A 16,982-nucleotide genomic window follows, 5' to 3' on the forward strand; every position below is an offset into this window, starting at 1 on the left:
TCAGAGACCAGCAAGAACTTTCTGATCCGTTCCCAATCATAAACGGGGTGAAGCAAGGCTGCGTTTTAGCACCAGCGCTCCTCAGCATGGTGTTTTCTGCCATGCTGCAAGACTTATTCCAGAACCACAACACTGGGATTAGCTTAATCTACCATTTTGATGGTGAGCTATTCAATCTGCGGAGGATGCAAGCCAAAACTAGAGTGGAGGAAGTCACTGTTCGAGAAATTTTGTTTCCTGATGACTGTGCTCTGGCTGCTGGCTCAAATAAAGATCTACAGGACAGTATGGACCACTTCTCCTCAGCTTGTAACAACTTCGGCCTAACAATCAGCACAAAGAAGACTGAAGTCATATACCAACCTGCTCCTGGGACACACTACACTGAGCCCACCATCTTTGTGAATGGGCAAAAGCTTTCAGCCGTTGACAAGTTTACTTACCTTGGTAGTACTCTGTCTCACGCTGTGCACATAGATGATGAAGTTAACATCAGGATTATCAAGGCCAGTGCAGCCTTTGGACATCTACGTGACTCGGTATGGGAAAGGACTGGCATCAAGCAGGAGACAAAATTGAAGGTCTACCAGGCTGTTGTCTTATCAACTCTTTTGTATGGGTGCGAAGCCTGGACAGTCTACCAGCGCCATGCCAAGAAATTGAATCATCTCCACTTGAGCTGTCTGAGGAAACTGCTGAGGATCAAGTGGCAAGACAGAATCCCTGACACGGAAGTCCTCAGCAAGGCCAATATCCCCAGCATCCACACCTTGCTTGCGAAGGAACATCTTAAATGGACTGGCCACGTGACCAGAATGCCCTGCGATAGACTGCCAAAACAAGTATTATTTGGCGAGCTGAAGAATGGCAGGCGAGTGCAAGGTGGCCCCAAAAATCGCTACAAGGACACCCTTAAAGCTTCCTTGAAGAGCTTTGGATTCGACATGAAAAGCTGGGAACCCCTAGCTCAAGACCGACCTGCCTGAGAAGAAAAGTACAGGACGGTGCAGTCCTCTGTGAGAGTAGGAGAAGCTCCTGTGCTATCTTGAAGAGGCAGCAGCGCGAATCTACCATGGAAGGACTTGTGGCTGCACATCAGAGCTCTACATCATCCCTGACCTGTCCAATGCGCCACAGAGAATTCCGGGCTTGGATTGGCCTGTTCAGCCATCTGCGCACTCATCAAAACCCAACAAAATGACAAACGTGTCATGGTCATCAACTTGATGGACGAACAAGAGAGAGAGAGATGGTTCGAAATGAGTATGGCTCTATGGGTCTCTATAATTCTTTACAAGTATGGGTTTCTAAGGGTCTCTATGGTTATATGTAAGTATGCGTCTTTATGGGTCTCTTTGTTTCTATATGAGTATGGATCTCGATGGTTCTATATGAGTATGGGACTCAATGGGTCTCTGGTTCTATATAAGTATAGGTCTCTGTGGGTCTCTATGGTCCTATAAGAATATGGGTCCACATGGGTCTCTATGGTTCTATATGAGCATGGGTCTCTGTGGGCCTCTATGGTTCTATGAGTATGGGTCCCTATGGTTCTATATAAGTATGGGTCTCTATGGTCTTTGTGGGTCTATATGAGTATGGGTCTGTATGGGTTTCTGTGGGACTCTATAGTCTCTATGGGTCTCTATGGATCTATATGAGTATGGGTCTCTATGGATCTATATGAGTATGGGTCTCTATGGGTCTAAATGAGTATGGGTCTCTATGGGTCTCTGTGGTCTCCATCGGTCTCTATGGTCTCTAAGGGTCTCTATAGTCTCTATGGATCTCTGTGGGTCTCTATGAATCTCTGTGGTTTATATGGTCTCTATAGGTCTATATGGGTTTCTATGGTTCTCTATGGACTCTATGGGTCTCTATGGACTCTATGGGTCTCTATGGTCTCCATGCGCCGATGATCCCGGCCACTTGGGTGGGGTGGTGTGGTGCCTTAACCCCAGTGTGTGTGTGTGTGTGTATGTGACAATTCGTTTCTAAATTAAGTTGTTGTTGATGTTGTTTTTGATGTTGTCAATGTTGTTGTTTTTGTTATTGTTGTTGCTGTTGTGGATGTTGTTATTATTGTTGCTGTTGTTGCTGTTGTTGTTGATGTTGTTGCTGTTGTTGATTATGTGTTGCTGTTGATGATGTTGTTGCTGTTGTTGCTGTTATTGATGTTGTTGATGTTGTTGTCATGTCCGCAGCAATCCTGGCTCTCTTCGAGCCTCACCTCACCGAGCGCCAGAAGCTTGAGCTCACCACGATGGACGAGATCTGGTACTTTACTCTGGACGACGGCGAGGAGGAAACGTCGCGAGGCGGCATCAGGAACCACGGCTACGATGACCAAGAGAACAATTACATTCCTGTGAGGCTCACGGAGACACACAGCGATGCAGAGACACCAATAGAGACCCATAAAGACCCAAAGAGACACCCATAGAGATCAACAACTACATTCCTGTGAGACACACGGAGATGCAGAGACACCCATAGAGACACATAGAGACCCATAGAGACGCATAGAGACACCAGAGGTGGGCCATCAGGGCCAGCATGGCCTTCTCTGCTGGCCTAGAGATTGTCAGAATCAGAAGATTATATTTTTTATAATTGAATATATTTTCATTAATGCTATACGTATTTTACAAAGTTCGTTCTCATCAGTCTATTAACGTCATTTCATTGCTACTCTCTCCCTCAGTTGCGCTGCTTCCAGTGCATCTAATAAATTCCAATCAGATTTTCCTGTGCAGTCTCCGCCTCTCCGGGTGAAAATCTACCCTGAGGCCTTCAGAATGTCGAGTGAATCCCCTCTGCTGTTGAAGCAAATGGGGACGATGTTGTTTATTATTATATTCTTTAACTAATCAGATTTTGAGTTTGCCATGTTTGGCGTATTCTTTCACATGCCGGAGCCTTCTCGCTGGCCTAGCCGCCTACGTTAGCATTTTTCGTGTGGCGTGATTGGAGGGCCAGTTAGATAACTGAAGTAAAACTAGCTAGCACGTAACGTAGCATCATCTAATGTTTGTTTAAACTTTCTTTAGTGACGTTTATATATTTAGATGTAGTGCTTTTGATTTTTAGTTTTTTTCTGTGGGGAAGCCTGTTGAATCCTGATTTTGTTATTTGTGTTTTACGGCATTTTTGCTTGCTTGGTGGTCGTATGAGTAAATGTTGCTGGTTGTTGTGAGTTTGTTCTTGTTTCTTTGGTAATGACATTGATTTGGGCTATGTGATGTCTATTTGTGATGCAGCATCCTGTCCGTCTGCATAATATTGGTACATCCTTGATGTTTTCATTCGCCATGTATTATTCATGTCTCTGCAATTAGTGTATTGTAACTCTCATAGGTATTGAGCCTTGTGTTAAATCACTTTGTTCTACTCCATAAAGGTTACTGTCACTGTGAATATGGGGTGGTTAAATTTTGATTTAAAGCTTTCGTGACTGTAGGGATTCATCTTCTTGGTTCTTTCGGTAAAGTCACGTAGAAGGGAAATAATAAAATAATAAAAATAAAACTTAATAAAATACAATTCTCACGACGTTTCGGCCACAACGCAAGCAGCCGTCCTCAGGTGAAGAACAGGTCTGTCGGAAAGATAGCATCTGAATGAACACCACCAAGTTTGGCAGCGTATATTTAAGATGGGTTAGAGGAGGAAGGGCACCTTGACAAAGGAATTTGCATATCAACATAAGAATTTAGCATATTTATGGAAAATGCAGATATGGGATTAGTCACTACTTGTGGAATGCGTCGGAGGTTGGGGGGGGGGCTCAAAGTCATATTATGCCCGTGCATTATGTAGGATTAGCAGCAACAAAAGGAGGAAGTAGGGTTAGCAGTAATAAAGGGAAGGAATTTTAATAGTAAGAATATACAGTGAGGGAAAAAGTATTTGATCCCCTGCTGGTTTTGTACGTTTTCCCACTGACAAAGAAATGATCAGTCTATAATTTTAATGGTAGGTTTATTTGAACAGTGAGAGACAGAATAACAACAACAAAATCCAGAAAAACGCATGTCAAAAATTGTATAAATTGATTTGCATTTTAATGAGGGAAATAAGCATTTGACCCCTCTGCAAAACATGACTTAGTACTTGGTGGCAAAATCCTTGTTGGCAATCACAGAGGTCAGACGTTTCTTGTAGTTGGCCACCAGGTTTGCACACATCTCAGGAGGGATTTTGTCCCACTCCTATTTGCAGATCTTCTCCAAGTCATTAAGGTTTCGAGGATGACGTTTGTCAACTCGAACCTTCAGCTCCCTCCACAGATTTTCTATGAGATTAAGGTCTGGAGACTGACTAGGCCACTCCAGGACCTTAATGTGCTTCTTCTTGAGCCACTCCTTTGTTGCCTTGGCCGTGTGTTTTGGGTCATTGTCATGCTGGAATACCCATCCACGACCCATTTTCAATTCCCTGGCTGAGGGAAGGAGGTTCTCGCCCGAGATTTGATGGTACATGGCCCCGTCCATCGTCCCTTTGATGCGGTGAAGTTGTCCTGTCCCCTTAGCAGAAAAACACCCCCAAAGCATAATGTTTCCACCTCCATGTTTGACGGTGGGGATGGTGTTCTTGGGGTCATAGGCAGCATTCCTCCCCCTCCAAACACGGCGAGTTGAGTTGATACCAAAGAGCTCCATTTTGGTCTCATCTGACCACAACACTTTCACCAAGCTGTACTCTGAATCATTCAGATGTTCATTGGCAAACTTCAGAGGGGCATGTATATGTGCTTTCTTGAGCAGGGGGACCTTGCGGGCGCTGCAGGATTTCAGTCCTTCACGGCGTAGTGTGTTACCAACTGTTTTCTTGGTGACTATGGTCCCAGCTGCCTTGAGATCATTGACAAGATCCTCCCGTGTAGTTCTGGGCTGATTCCTCACCGTTGTCATGATCATTGCAACTCCACGAGCGTGAGATCTTGCATGGAGCCCCAGGCCGAGGGAGATTGACAGTTATTTTGTGTTTCTTCCATTTGCGAATAATCGCACCAACTGTTGTCACCTTCTCACCAAGATGCTTGGCGATGGTCTTGTCGCCCATTCCAGCCTTGTGTAGGTCTACAATCTTGTCCCTGACATCCTTGGAGAGCTCTTTGGTCTTGGCCATGGTGGAGAGTTTGGAATTTGATTGATTGATTGCTTCTGTGAACAGGTCTTTTATACAGGTAACAAGCTGAGATTAGGAGCACTCCCTTTAAGAGTATGCACGTGACTTTACCGAAAGAACCAAGAAGATAAATTTATAACATTTTTGACATGCGTTTTTCTGGATTTTGTTGTTGTTATTCTGTCTCTCACTGTTCAAATAAACCTACCATTAAAATTATAGACTGATCATTTCTTTGTCAGTGGGCAAACGTACAAAATCAGCAGGGGATCAAATACTTTTTTCCCTCACTGTAGTCTAAGGTATAGGGTGGTGTATAGTAAATATAGTCTAAGGTATAGGGTGGTGTATAGTAATGCAGTATATAATTTAATGTTGGGTTTGTCTATGGCAGTATATAGTACGGGGTAGATCCGTGTGATGTAAGGAAAAAGTTTAGCTGGAGGCATATATTTTTTTCGACATAGAATTGTAATGTATGACTTACTGTTAGTAGCTCAGCTTATTGGAGAGTATATTTAGTATATTGATGATATTGAAGTAGTTTATATTTTAGTTTTTTACGTGGTGGTTTGGCTGCTGCTAAATTCCTCTGTTGATATGCAAATTCCTTTGTCAAGGCACCCTTCCTCCTCCAACCCAGCTTACGCTGCCAAGCTTTTGGTGTTCATTCAGATGCTATATTTCCGACAGACCTGTTCTTCACCTGAGGACCGCTGCTTGCGTTGTGGCCGAAACGTCGTGAGAATTGTATTTTATTATGTTTTCTTTTCATTATTTTATTATTTCCCTTCTACGTGACTTTACCGAAAGAACCAAGAAGATGGGGTGGTTACATCGAATGACCAATAGCCTATAGCCCTAGTGTCATGGTGAGGTTATTCGAAGGTGGTGTAAAATACACGGCCCGCCACTGAGAGACACCCATAGAGACACACAACTAAATCCCAGTGAGGCTCACAGAGATGTAGAGGCACCTATAGAGACCCATAGAAGCACCCATAGACACCCATATAGACTATAGAGACTCATAGAGACATGCAGACGCACAGTCTCACAGATACACACGCAAGTACATCCATGTGAGGCTCACGGAGACATACAGATACATAGACACCCATAGAGATCTACAGCTTCATTCCTATGAGACTCACAGAGATACAAAGACTCCCATAGAGACCCACAGAGACACCCATAGACACCCATCGAGACCCATAGACACCCATCGAGACCCACAACTAAATCGCTGTGAGGCTCACGGAGACACAGACACACCTATAGCGACACCCATAGAGACCCACAGAGACCTCCACCCACATATATCCAAAGAGACACCGATAGAGACCCAGAGAGACCAGCAGAGACACCCATAGAGACCCGTATAGACACCCACAGAGACAGCCATAGAGACCCACCGAGACCTAGACTCCCAGAGATCCTCAGAAACACATATAGAGACCCACAGAGACACACAGAGATCCACGGGACCCCCCACCCTGACCCCCACCCTGACTACCTTTCCGTGACCTCCCCATGACCCTCTCGACCCTGACTACCTCCCCCCCCGCCTGGTGACCCCCTGCAGGTCAAGCACGAGCACTTCAACTACCGATTTGAGCTGGGCAGGAAGATCGGGCAGGGCGGGCAGGGCATGGTCGTGCGGTGTCTGGACCACAAGACGCAGACTCTGGTGGCGCTCAAGATCCTCGCCTCTCCCACCCAGTGAGTGGTATCCTGGAGCAGCCGTGCAGTCAACAAACCAACAACAAAAACAAACAACAATACAGAGATTATGAGGCAGCCCCTGGCTGTGAAGTCACAGCAGCAGCGGGCAGCAGCGACAAACTAGGGCTGCCCGTCCTTGCCTGCAGCTTTGCCGTGACTCTCCGTCACTCAACCATACACCCACCCGCCCACTTGCCGACCCACCCGCCCACCCACCCACGACTACCTCTCCCCACCACCACTACCCACCCACCCACCACCACCCCACCCACCACCACCTCCTCTCCCCACCACCACCCACCCACCCCCAGCACCTCCCCACCACCCATTGCCACCACCACCCACTTCCCACCAACACACAACCGGTTAAGTGCTGAACTTTTCTCTGTCTGTCTCCATTTCTGTCTCTTTCTGTCTGTCTGTGTCTGTCTGTCTCTCTCTGTGTCTCTCTGTATCTCTCTCTGTCTGTCTCTATATCTGTGTCTCTCTGCCTACATCTCACTCGATCACAGCTTCAAGGACGAAGCGTACCAGATGATGGAGCTGCGGATGTCCATGGAGCTCCAGACGGTCCGTAGTGACGTGGACTACAACGTAGCCAACGTCATGGATATTTTTTACTTCCGGGGACACAAATGCATCGTAATGGAGCTGTTGAAGTACGGGCACCACAAGCACCACCACCGCCACCCACCAATCACTCACTCACTCACCCACCCACCCACTTATTCACCCACCCACCCACTCATTCACCCACCCACCTAAACACTCACTCACCCACCCACTCACCCACCGACCCACCCACTCATCCACCAACCCACACACTCACCCACTCACTCACTCACCCACTAATCTATCCACCCACCCACCCATTCACTCAGTCACCTACCCACCCACTCATCCACTAACCCACTCACCCACTCACCCACCCACCCGCTCACCCATTCATCCACTCATCCACCAACCCAGTCACCCACCCACTCACCCACCCACCCGCTCACTCACTCATCCACTCAATCACCCACCCACCACTACCACCACAACACACTCACTCACCTACTCACTCACCGACTCACTCACTCACCCACTCACGCACTCACCCACTCACCCACTCACTCAACCACCCACCCACTTACTCACCCACTCACCCACCCATCCACTTATGCACCCACCCACCCTGTGACTCACCCACCCACCCATTCATCCACTCATCCACCCACCCACTCATCCACCCACCCAATACTACAACCACCACACACTCACTCACTCACTCACCCACCACCACCCAATCACTCAACCACCCACTCACTTATCCAACCACCCACCAACTCAGTCACTCATTCAGCCACCCATCACTACCACCATCACCACACACCCACTCACTCACCCACCCACCCAGTCATCTACCCACCCACCGACTCACTCACCCACTCACCCATCCACTTATCCACCCACCCACTAATCCAGGAACTCACTCACTCACCCACTCACTCATCCACTCATCCACCCACTCACTCACGCTCCCACCCACCACCCACTCATCCACTCACCCACCCACTCACCCACCCACCCACCCACTCACTCATCCACCCACTCACTCACTCATTCACGCACTCACCCACTCATTCACCCACCAACTACTACAAATACCACACACCCACTCACTCACCCACCACCACCACACATCCACTCACTCACCCATCACCCACTGACTCACTCACTCATCCACTCACTCACCTACCCACCCACCAACCCGCTCACCCATCCACCGACCCACCACCACAACACACCCACCACCATCACCACCCACAGACCCTCAGACCTATAGACACGTACAAAGACACCCACAGATACCCACAGAGACTCACAGAGACACACAAAGACTCACAGAAACTCACAGAGACACCTACAGAGACCCATAGAGACCCACAGAGACACCCATAGAGAATCACAGAGACCCACAGAGAACCACACAGACATTCACAGAGACCCACAGAGACACCCACAGAGACCCACAGAGACAACCACACAGAGACCCAGAGACCCACAGAGACACCCATAGAGACCCACAGAGACCCTAACGTCGCCTCCCGTCGCTGCCGCTGTCTCCCCATCACAGGAAGAGCCTCCATCAGGTGCTCATAGATATGGGGCAGTGGCGCATCGACGAGGACGATTTGAGGTCGTACGCCAGGGGCATCGTCCGCTTCCTCGCCTACACCAAGTCCCGGGGCATCGTCCACGGGGACATCAAGCCGGTGAGTGGAGGGCATGCTGGGGGGACGCTGGAGGGACGCTGGGGGCATGATCGGGGCACGCTGGGGGCACGATGGGGGCACACTGGGGTAACGGTCACTCACTACAACGCACCCCCACAAAGCCATCTACCCACCCACCCACTCACTGACCAATTCATCTACTCACCCAGCCAACCACCCACACACCCATCCACTCACCCACCCATCCACTCACCCACCCATCCATCCACCAACCCAATCATCCATCCACCCACCCACCCATCCACCCATTCACCCAACCATCCACCCATCCATCCATCCACCCACCCACCCACCCGCCCATCCACTCACCCACCCACCCATCCATCTATTCACCCATCCACCCACCCCCCAATCCACCACCCATCCATCCACCCATCTACACATCCACTCACCCACCCATCCACCCACCCACAAATCCACTCACCCATTCACCCAACCACCCACTCACCCACTCACCCATCCACCCATTCACTCAACCACCCATTCACCCATCCATCCACTCACCCACCCACCTTGTCCCCGCTGAGTAGTGTTAATCCTCTCTCTCTCTCTGTCTGCCGCTCGCTCACCATCCAGGGCAATGTTCTCTTGAAGAACAACTCAAGCAGTGTGGTCAGAGTCACCGACTTCGGCTTCAGCTTCTTTGTGGACCAACAAAGTGAGTGGTGACCCGCCCACACACCTGCACGTGTGCGTAAGTGTGTGTCTGGGTGGGTGGCTAGAGCACAGCAAGTTGGCACAGTAAGGGGCACAGGTGGTGCATCAGCCAGTCATCTCAGTCAGTCGACCTGTGGAATCTGGGTCTGCCCCGTGACCTCCTGCCAGCGGGCGTTTGACACTTCACGTGGCCTCAACATGCACATAGCCTGGCACAAGCGTCGTGGTGACATCACCGCCACTCAGTGGCGAATGGCAGTTGTTGTTGTTTGTCCATGTGTGTGGGAGTCACACCCATCCACTCACCAAACCATCCACCCACCCATCCATCCATCCACCCACCCAACCATCCACCCATCCACCAACTCACCCACCCATCCTGCTGCTTTCGTTGTCGTCCGCACAGCGTCGTTCATTGGAGGCACCCTCCCCTACATGGCCCCCGAGGTGGTTCTGGGCTACCCGGCCACCTGCGCCGCGGACATGTGGTCCCTGGGCTGCACCGTCGCCAAGCTGGTCATCAGAAAGGAGCTCTTCGTCTCCGACATGAACAACGACCACGTGGCCTGCTGCATCGAGGTGACCAGGGCATCTCGGGGAGGCACCAGCCGACTTGGCCAGGCAGCCACATACCCATCTACTCACTCACCTACCCACCCAATTAGCCACCCAACCACCCAGCCACCCACCCACCCAGCCATCCACTTACCCACCAGCCACCCATCCACCCACCCATCTACACACTGACCCACTCACCCAAATAGTCACCCATCCACCCACTCACCCACCCATCCACCCATCCACCCACTCACCCACCCGCCTAGTCAGCCATCCACCCACTCATCCACTCACCCACCCATCCACCCATTCACCCACCCCCCCGGTCACCCACCCACCTACCTATCTAGCCACCCAGCCAACCACCCACCCATCCACCCACCCATCAACCCATCTAGTCACCCCTCCACCCACTTACCCACCCATTCACCCACTCACCCATCCACCCACCCACATAGTTACCCATCCACCCACTCACTCACCCACCCACCCATCGAGTCACCCATCCACCCACTCACCCACCCATCCACCCATCTAGTCACCCATCCACCCACTCACCCACCCATCTATCCACTTACCAGCCTTGCAGCTGGAACAATAAACATAGTTTAATTTAAGTATGGGTCTCTGTGAGTATGGGTCTCTCCGAGTATGGGTCTCTACGAGTATGGGTCTCTGTGGGTTCATGTGGGTCTCTATGAGTATGGGTCTCTGTGGGTCCCTCTATGAGTCTCTGTGAGTCTCTGCGGGTCTATGGGTCTCTATGAGTATGATTCTTTATGGGTTTCTATGAGTATGGGTCTCTTTGGGTCTCAGTGAGTCTCTGTGGGTCTTTATGAGTGAGTCTATGAGGAGTCTCTGTGGGTCTCTATGAGTCTCTATGGGTCTCTATGTGTATGGGTCTCTATGTGTCTGTAGAACGTGATGATGATGATGATGATGATATCAGCCACTTGGTTAAGTTGCTGTAATTTGTGATGGCCAGGTCGCTTCTGAAAAAGAGCTACACAGTAGCTCAGTGGGGGCCTTACCTGGTGTCTCTGTGTCTCTCTGTGTCTGTGTCTCTCTGCCTTGAAATGGTTGAGCAGATCCTGGGCATGCCTCCCAAACGAATGGTGAAGAAAGCTCCCCGCAGGGCGTCCTTCTTTGGTGAGTTTAAGGGTGGTGGTCATGTGGTGGTGATGATTATGATGGAGAGATGGTGGTGGTGGTGGTTTGGTGGTGGAGATGGTGGTGGTGGTGGTATAGTGGTGGTGGTGTGGTGGTACTTATATGGTGGTTATGATGATGGTGGAGAGGGTGGTGGTGGTGGTGGAGGTGGTGGTGGGGATGGAGATGGCGTTGTTGGTAGTGATGGAGATGGTTATGATGGAGATGATGGTCTGTCTCTCTGTCTCTCTACTGCAGACCCTTTCGGAAAGCCTCACTGGCCTTCCAGGACGCGTCTCCCTGGAAGCGTTCCTCTGGACCACGTGCTGCAGGGATGTGGGGCGCAACTCGTGAGCTTCGTGAAATGCTGCCTGCAGTAAGAACAAACTTACACACACACACACACCACACACACACACTACACACACACACTACACACACACACCGCACACACATGACACACACCGCACACTACACACACCACACACACAACACACTCGCACACACCGCACACACCACCCATCTATCCCACACACACCCACACACCTACCCAACCACCCCACACACCACACACACAAGACAAAGATCCCCCCAGTATAGCCTTAATAGACTGTAGGGGCAAGTGCTGTTTGCAAGCACCTACGGAGGCCGGCACTCTGGCACACGAGTGGGTGGGTGGCCAGCAACAAAGCCCAGCCGCCTTTGTCTCCATAGTGGCGATGTTGCCTACACAGCAGGTACTTATTTGAGGATGAGTCGACCTAGGGAAGGAGGCCCATGTACCGGATCAGATAATCGCAAATCACTGGCGGTGTTGGTGGCCGTGAGCGGGAATAGAAACTCGAGTCTCTGCCGGGTTCGTGGTAGCGCATTGTAGCGTTAACCACTGCACCACCGCTCCCCCCTCTCCTCTCCGTGCCCCCCCCCCCCACCACCCCCCCTCTTCTCCCCCTCCACCACTCCCACCCCAGATGGGATCCGAAACTGCGGATGACTCCAGATCAGGCGCTGGCTCACGGCTGGCTCCAGAGCAAGGACACCGCCACCACCCCCAGCTGGGACACCCACAGCACGGACACCCCCACCACGGCCACTGTCACCCCCACCAAGGCCACTGCCATCCCCACCACGACCACTGCCACCCCCACCAGGGCCACTGCCACCCCCACCACGACCACTGCCACCCCCACCACGGCCACTGCCACCCCCACCACGATCACTGCCATCCCCACCACGACCACTGCCACCCCCACCACGACCACTGCCACCCCCACCAAGGCCACTGCCACCCCCACGATGACCACTGCCACCCCCACCAAGGCCACTGCCACCCCCACCAAGGCCACTGCCACCCCCACCATGACCACTGCCACCCCCACCAGGGCCACTGCCACCCCCACAAAGGCCACTGCCACCCCCACCACGACCACTGCCACCCCCACCACGACCACTGCCACCCACACCACGACCACTGCCACCCCCACCAAGGCCACTGCCACCCCCACTAAGGCCACTGCCACTGCCACCCCCACCACGACCACGGCCACCCCCACCACGACCACTGCCACCCCCACCAAGGCCACTGCCACCCCCACCACAACCACTGCCACCCCCACCACGACCACTGCCACCCCCACCAAGGCCACTGCCACCCCCACCACGACCACTGCCACCCCCACCACGACCACTGCCACCCCCACCAAGGCCACTGCCACCCCCACCACGACCACTGCCACCCCCACCACGACCACTGCCACCCCCACCACGACCACTGCCACCCCCACCACGACCACTGCCACCCCCACCAAGGCCACTGCTATCCCCACCACGACCACTGCCACCCCCACCACGACCACTGCCACCCCCACCACGACCACTGCCACCCCCACCACGACCACTGCCACCCCCACCACGACCACTGCCACCCTCACCACGACCACTGCCACCCCCACCAGGGCCAATGCCACCCCCACCAGGGCCACTGCCACCCCCACCAGGGCCAATGCCACCCCCACCAGGGCCAATGCTACCCCCACCAGGGCCAATTCCACCCCCACCACGACCACTGCCACCCCCACCAGGGCCAATGCCACCCCCACCAGGGCCAATGCCACCCTCACCAGGGCCAATGCCACCCCCACCAGGGCCAATGCCACCACCACCAGAGCCAATGCCACCCCCACCAGGGCCAACGCCACCTCCACCAGGGCCAATGCCACCCCCACCAGAGCCAACGCCACCTCCACCAGGGCCAATGCCACCCCCACTAGGGCCAACACCACCTCCACCAGGGCCAATGCCACCTCCACCAGGGCCAACGCCACCTCCACCAGGGCCAATGCCACACCCACCAGGGCCAACGCCACCCCCACCAGGGCCAACGCCACCTCCACCAGGGCCAACGCCACCTCCACCAGGGCCAATACCACCCCCACCAGGGCCAACGCCACCTCCACCAGGGCCAATACCACCTCTACCAGGGCCACTGCCACCCCCACCAGGGCCAATGCCACCCCCACTAGGGCCAACGCCACCTCCACCAGGGCCAATGCCACCTCCACCACGACCACTGCCACCCCCACGAGGGCCAATGCCACCCCCACCAGGACCAATGCCACCCCCACCAGGGCAACTGCCACCCCCACCAGGGCAACTGCCACCCCCACCAGGGCCACTGCCACCCCCACCAGGGCCAATGCCACCCCCACCAGGGCCAATGCCACCCCCACCAGGGCCAATGCCACCCCCACCAGGGCCACTGCCACCCCCACCAGGGCCAATGCCACCAGGGCCAATGCCACCCCCACCAGGGCCAATGCCACCCCCACCAGGGCCACTGCCACCCCCACCAGGGCCACTGCCACCCCCATCAGGGCCAATTCCACCCCCACCAGGGCCAATGCCACCCCCACCAGGGCCAATGCCACCCCCACCAGGGCCAATGCCACCACTGGCAGGGCCAACGCCACCACCACCATTGCCCCCACCACCACCAGCGAGTCCACCACCACCACTGCTGGGGATCTGCAGGCCTCTAAAGCTGCAGAGCCACGGTGAGACTCCCACTGTGTTCACAGTGCAGGGCTGAGATGTCAACTACCTCGCCTGTTACGCAGGAGGCGTTGTGTTCAATCACGATCCCTGACGATGCCTGTTGCTGTTGTATATTCTGAGTCTGCATCTCTCTCTACCCGTGGAGATGTTAACTACCTCGCCATGTGCACAGGAGGTTGTGGGTTCAATCCCGACCCCTGACGATGCCTGCTGCTGCTGCTCTATATTTGGAGTCTGCGTCTCTCCACCATGGTGGTCACTGCGTGAATTTTTCTCCAGGTCCTCTGGGCTTTTCTGTCCACATTTAGAATCGACATTACCACGCGGTTAGACTCTTTGGCTGCTGCTGTTAAATGGCCACTTGATGATGATGATATCAGCCACTTTGTTGAGCTGATATCATTTGTGATGGCTAGGTAACTCCTGAAAAAGATGCTACGTAGCTTAGTGAGCCTTACCTGGTAAAATAAAAATACAGTAGTTTAGTTTTAGTATGGATCTGTATGGGGCCCTGTGGTTCTATGAGAGTCTCTGTGGGTATCCGTGAGTCTCTGTGAGTCTCTGTGGGTGTTTGTAATTCTCTGTGTGTCTCGTGAGTCTCTGTGAGTCTTTATGGGTGTATGTGAGGCTGTGTGGGTCTCTGTGAGTTTCTGTGGGTCTCTGTCGGTCTCTGAGTCTCTGCGAGTCTCTGTGGGTATCTCTAAGTCTCTGTGAGTCTCTGTGGGTATCTGTAATTCTCTGTGGGCCTCTATGAGTCTCCGTGGGTCTCTGTGGTTTGATATGATGAGTCTCTAGATCTCTGTGGATTTCTGTATGTGTCTCTGTGGGTCTCTATGGTTCTATACGAGTCTCTGGATCTCTATGGGTCTTCTGAAAGAAAGCTACACAGTAGCTCAGTGGGAACCTTACGCCTGGTTAAAATAAAAAGAGTTTAGATTTAGAATGGGTCTCTGTGGGTGTCTAAACATTTCAACCCGATGAAGATGGTGATATTAGCCACTTCGTTGAGCTGCTATCATTTGTGATGGCCAGGTTGCTTCTAAACAAGAGCTACACAGTATTTCAGTGTGATCTTACATGTGGTAAAATAAACATAATTTAGCTTTAGTTTGTATTGCTGTGGGTCTCTGTGAGTAATGGTCTCTGTGGGTCTGTATGGGTCTTTCTGGGTGTCTATGAGTCTGTAGAAACACGCGCTTAGAGTATTTGGCTACTGCTATAAATATCCATACGATGATGATGATATCAGCCACTTGGTGGAGCTGCTATCGCTTGTGATGGCCAGGGCCGCTACTGAAAAAGAGCTACACAGCAGCTCAGTGGGAGCATTACAGCTGGTAAAATAAAGTCGTAGTTTTAATCCGTTAGTTCACCCATGGGAAGATCTGGTGGTGGTGGTGAAGACCGACTGCGACTTTCTGACCGTAGTAGTGAGATGCTGAAGTGATGGTGCTATGGTGCTGTGGTCCTGCTGTCTCCGCAGAGTTAAGACTGAGGAGAAGCCCCTATCATCGTCATTCTCACTGCTCGACCACATCGATGGAGAGCGGTTGAAGCTTGTGGAAGAGGAGGTGAAAGAGGAGAAAGAGGGGGACGAGACGGAGAAGGATGAGGACAAGGATAAGGAGGAGAAGGACAAAGATGGGAATGAGGAGAAGGACAAATATGGGAATGAGGAAGAGGACAAACATAGAAAGGAGGAGGATACTACAGAGGTGGAGAAGACAAAGGAGGAGATAGAAGAGGAGGAAGAAAATACAGAAGAGGAGAAAGAGAAGACGGAGGAGGAGGTGGAGGAGGTGCAGCAGCCACAGGAGAATAAGAAGCACGGGGGCCTGGCGAGGATGGGCAAGACACTCCACTCACACCGCTCGCTCATCCGCCACATGGTGCTGTGCGGTGGCCAGGCCACGGCACAATAGCGGGGTGGTGGTGGTGGTGGAGTTGGTGCCACCCACCACCACGAGCAGCACCACCACCGCATCACCCACCCAGCTACCCACCCTGTAATACCACGCTAACCACACACGCTCACCACACTCACCACACACACTCCCGCAGGGAGCAGCTGTGGCTCAAAGACTTAAGAGTGGACACCAGACATGGACTGGACACAGCTACTCTCACTGCACTCACCACACGCTCACCTCACACCCCTTTACCCCAACTCTAACTATAATATATAGTGTCGTACGTAATGTAGATTTTTGGTATATTGTTATTATTGTAAATATATTGTAATTGTAAGGAGTATTGTTATTATAAGATAATTGTTATAAGAGTCTTGTTGTTATACGTAAAGTCACAAGGACATGAAATGTCGTTGCAGACGTGTTTTGGGGTTGGTGCCTTCGATTGTAAGTGTCGTGTGGGTCGGAGTTCATAATTGCCGTGTCACCCACCCACTCATCTACCCACCCACTTGTTCAC

The 16,982-nt window shown here is 52.3% G+C and overlaps 1 protein-coding gene across 1 annotated transcript in view; it reads left to right on the forward strand.

Moving 5' to 3' along the window:
* The window catches only part of LOC144938421 (dual specificity tyrosine-phosphorylation-regulated kinase 2-like), a 51,701-nt gene extending 35,227 nt beyond the window's left edge, over positions 1-16,474 (forward strand). The window contains exons 6-15 of the mRNA XM_078866202.1: positions 2,205-2,368; positions 6,716-6,852; positions 7,368-7,514; positions 8,975-9,113; positions 9,711-9,792; positions 10,198-10,370; positions 11,438-11,498; positions 11,757-11,874; positions 12,470-12,692; positions 16,043-16,474. Of these exons, the coding sequence (XP_078722328.1) occupies positions 2,205-2,368; positions 6,716-6,852; positions 7,368-7,514; positions 8,975-9,113; positions 9,711-9,792; positions 10,198-10,370; positions 11,438-11,498; positions 11,757-11,874; positions 12,470-12,692; positions 16,043-16,474 (1,676 nt within the window). The remainder of the gene's footprint in view (positions 1-2,204; positions 2,369-6,715; positions 6,853-7,367; positions 7,515-8,974; positions 9,114-9,710; positions 9,793-10,197; positions 10,371-11,437; positions 11,499-11,756; positions 11,875-12,469; positions 12,693-16,042) is intronic.
* The last annotated feature ends 508 nt before the right edge of the window (positions 16,475-16,982 follow it).

Source organism: Lampetra fluviatilis, chromosome 22 (genome assembly GCF_964198595.1).
Source record: "Lampetra fluviatilis chromosome 22, kcLamFluv1.1, whole genome shotgun sequence".
Taxonomy (NCBI): Eukaryota; Metazoa; Chordata; class Hyperoartia; order Petromyzontiformes; family Petromyzontidae; genus Lampetra; species Lampetra fluviatilis.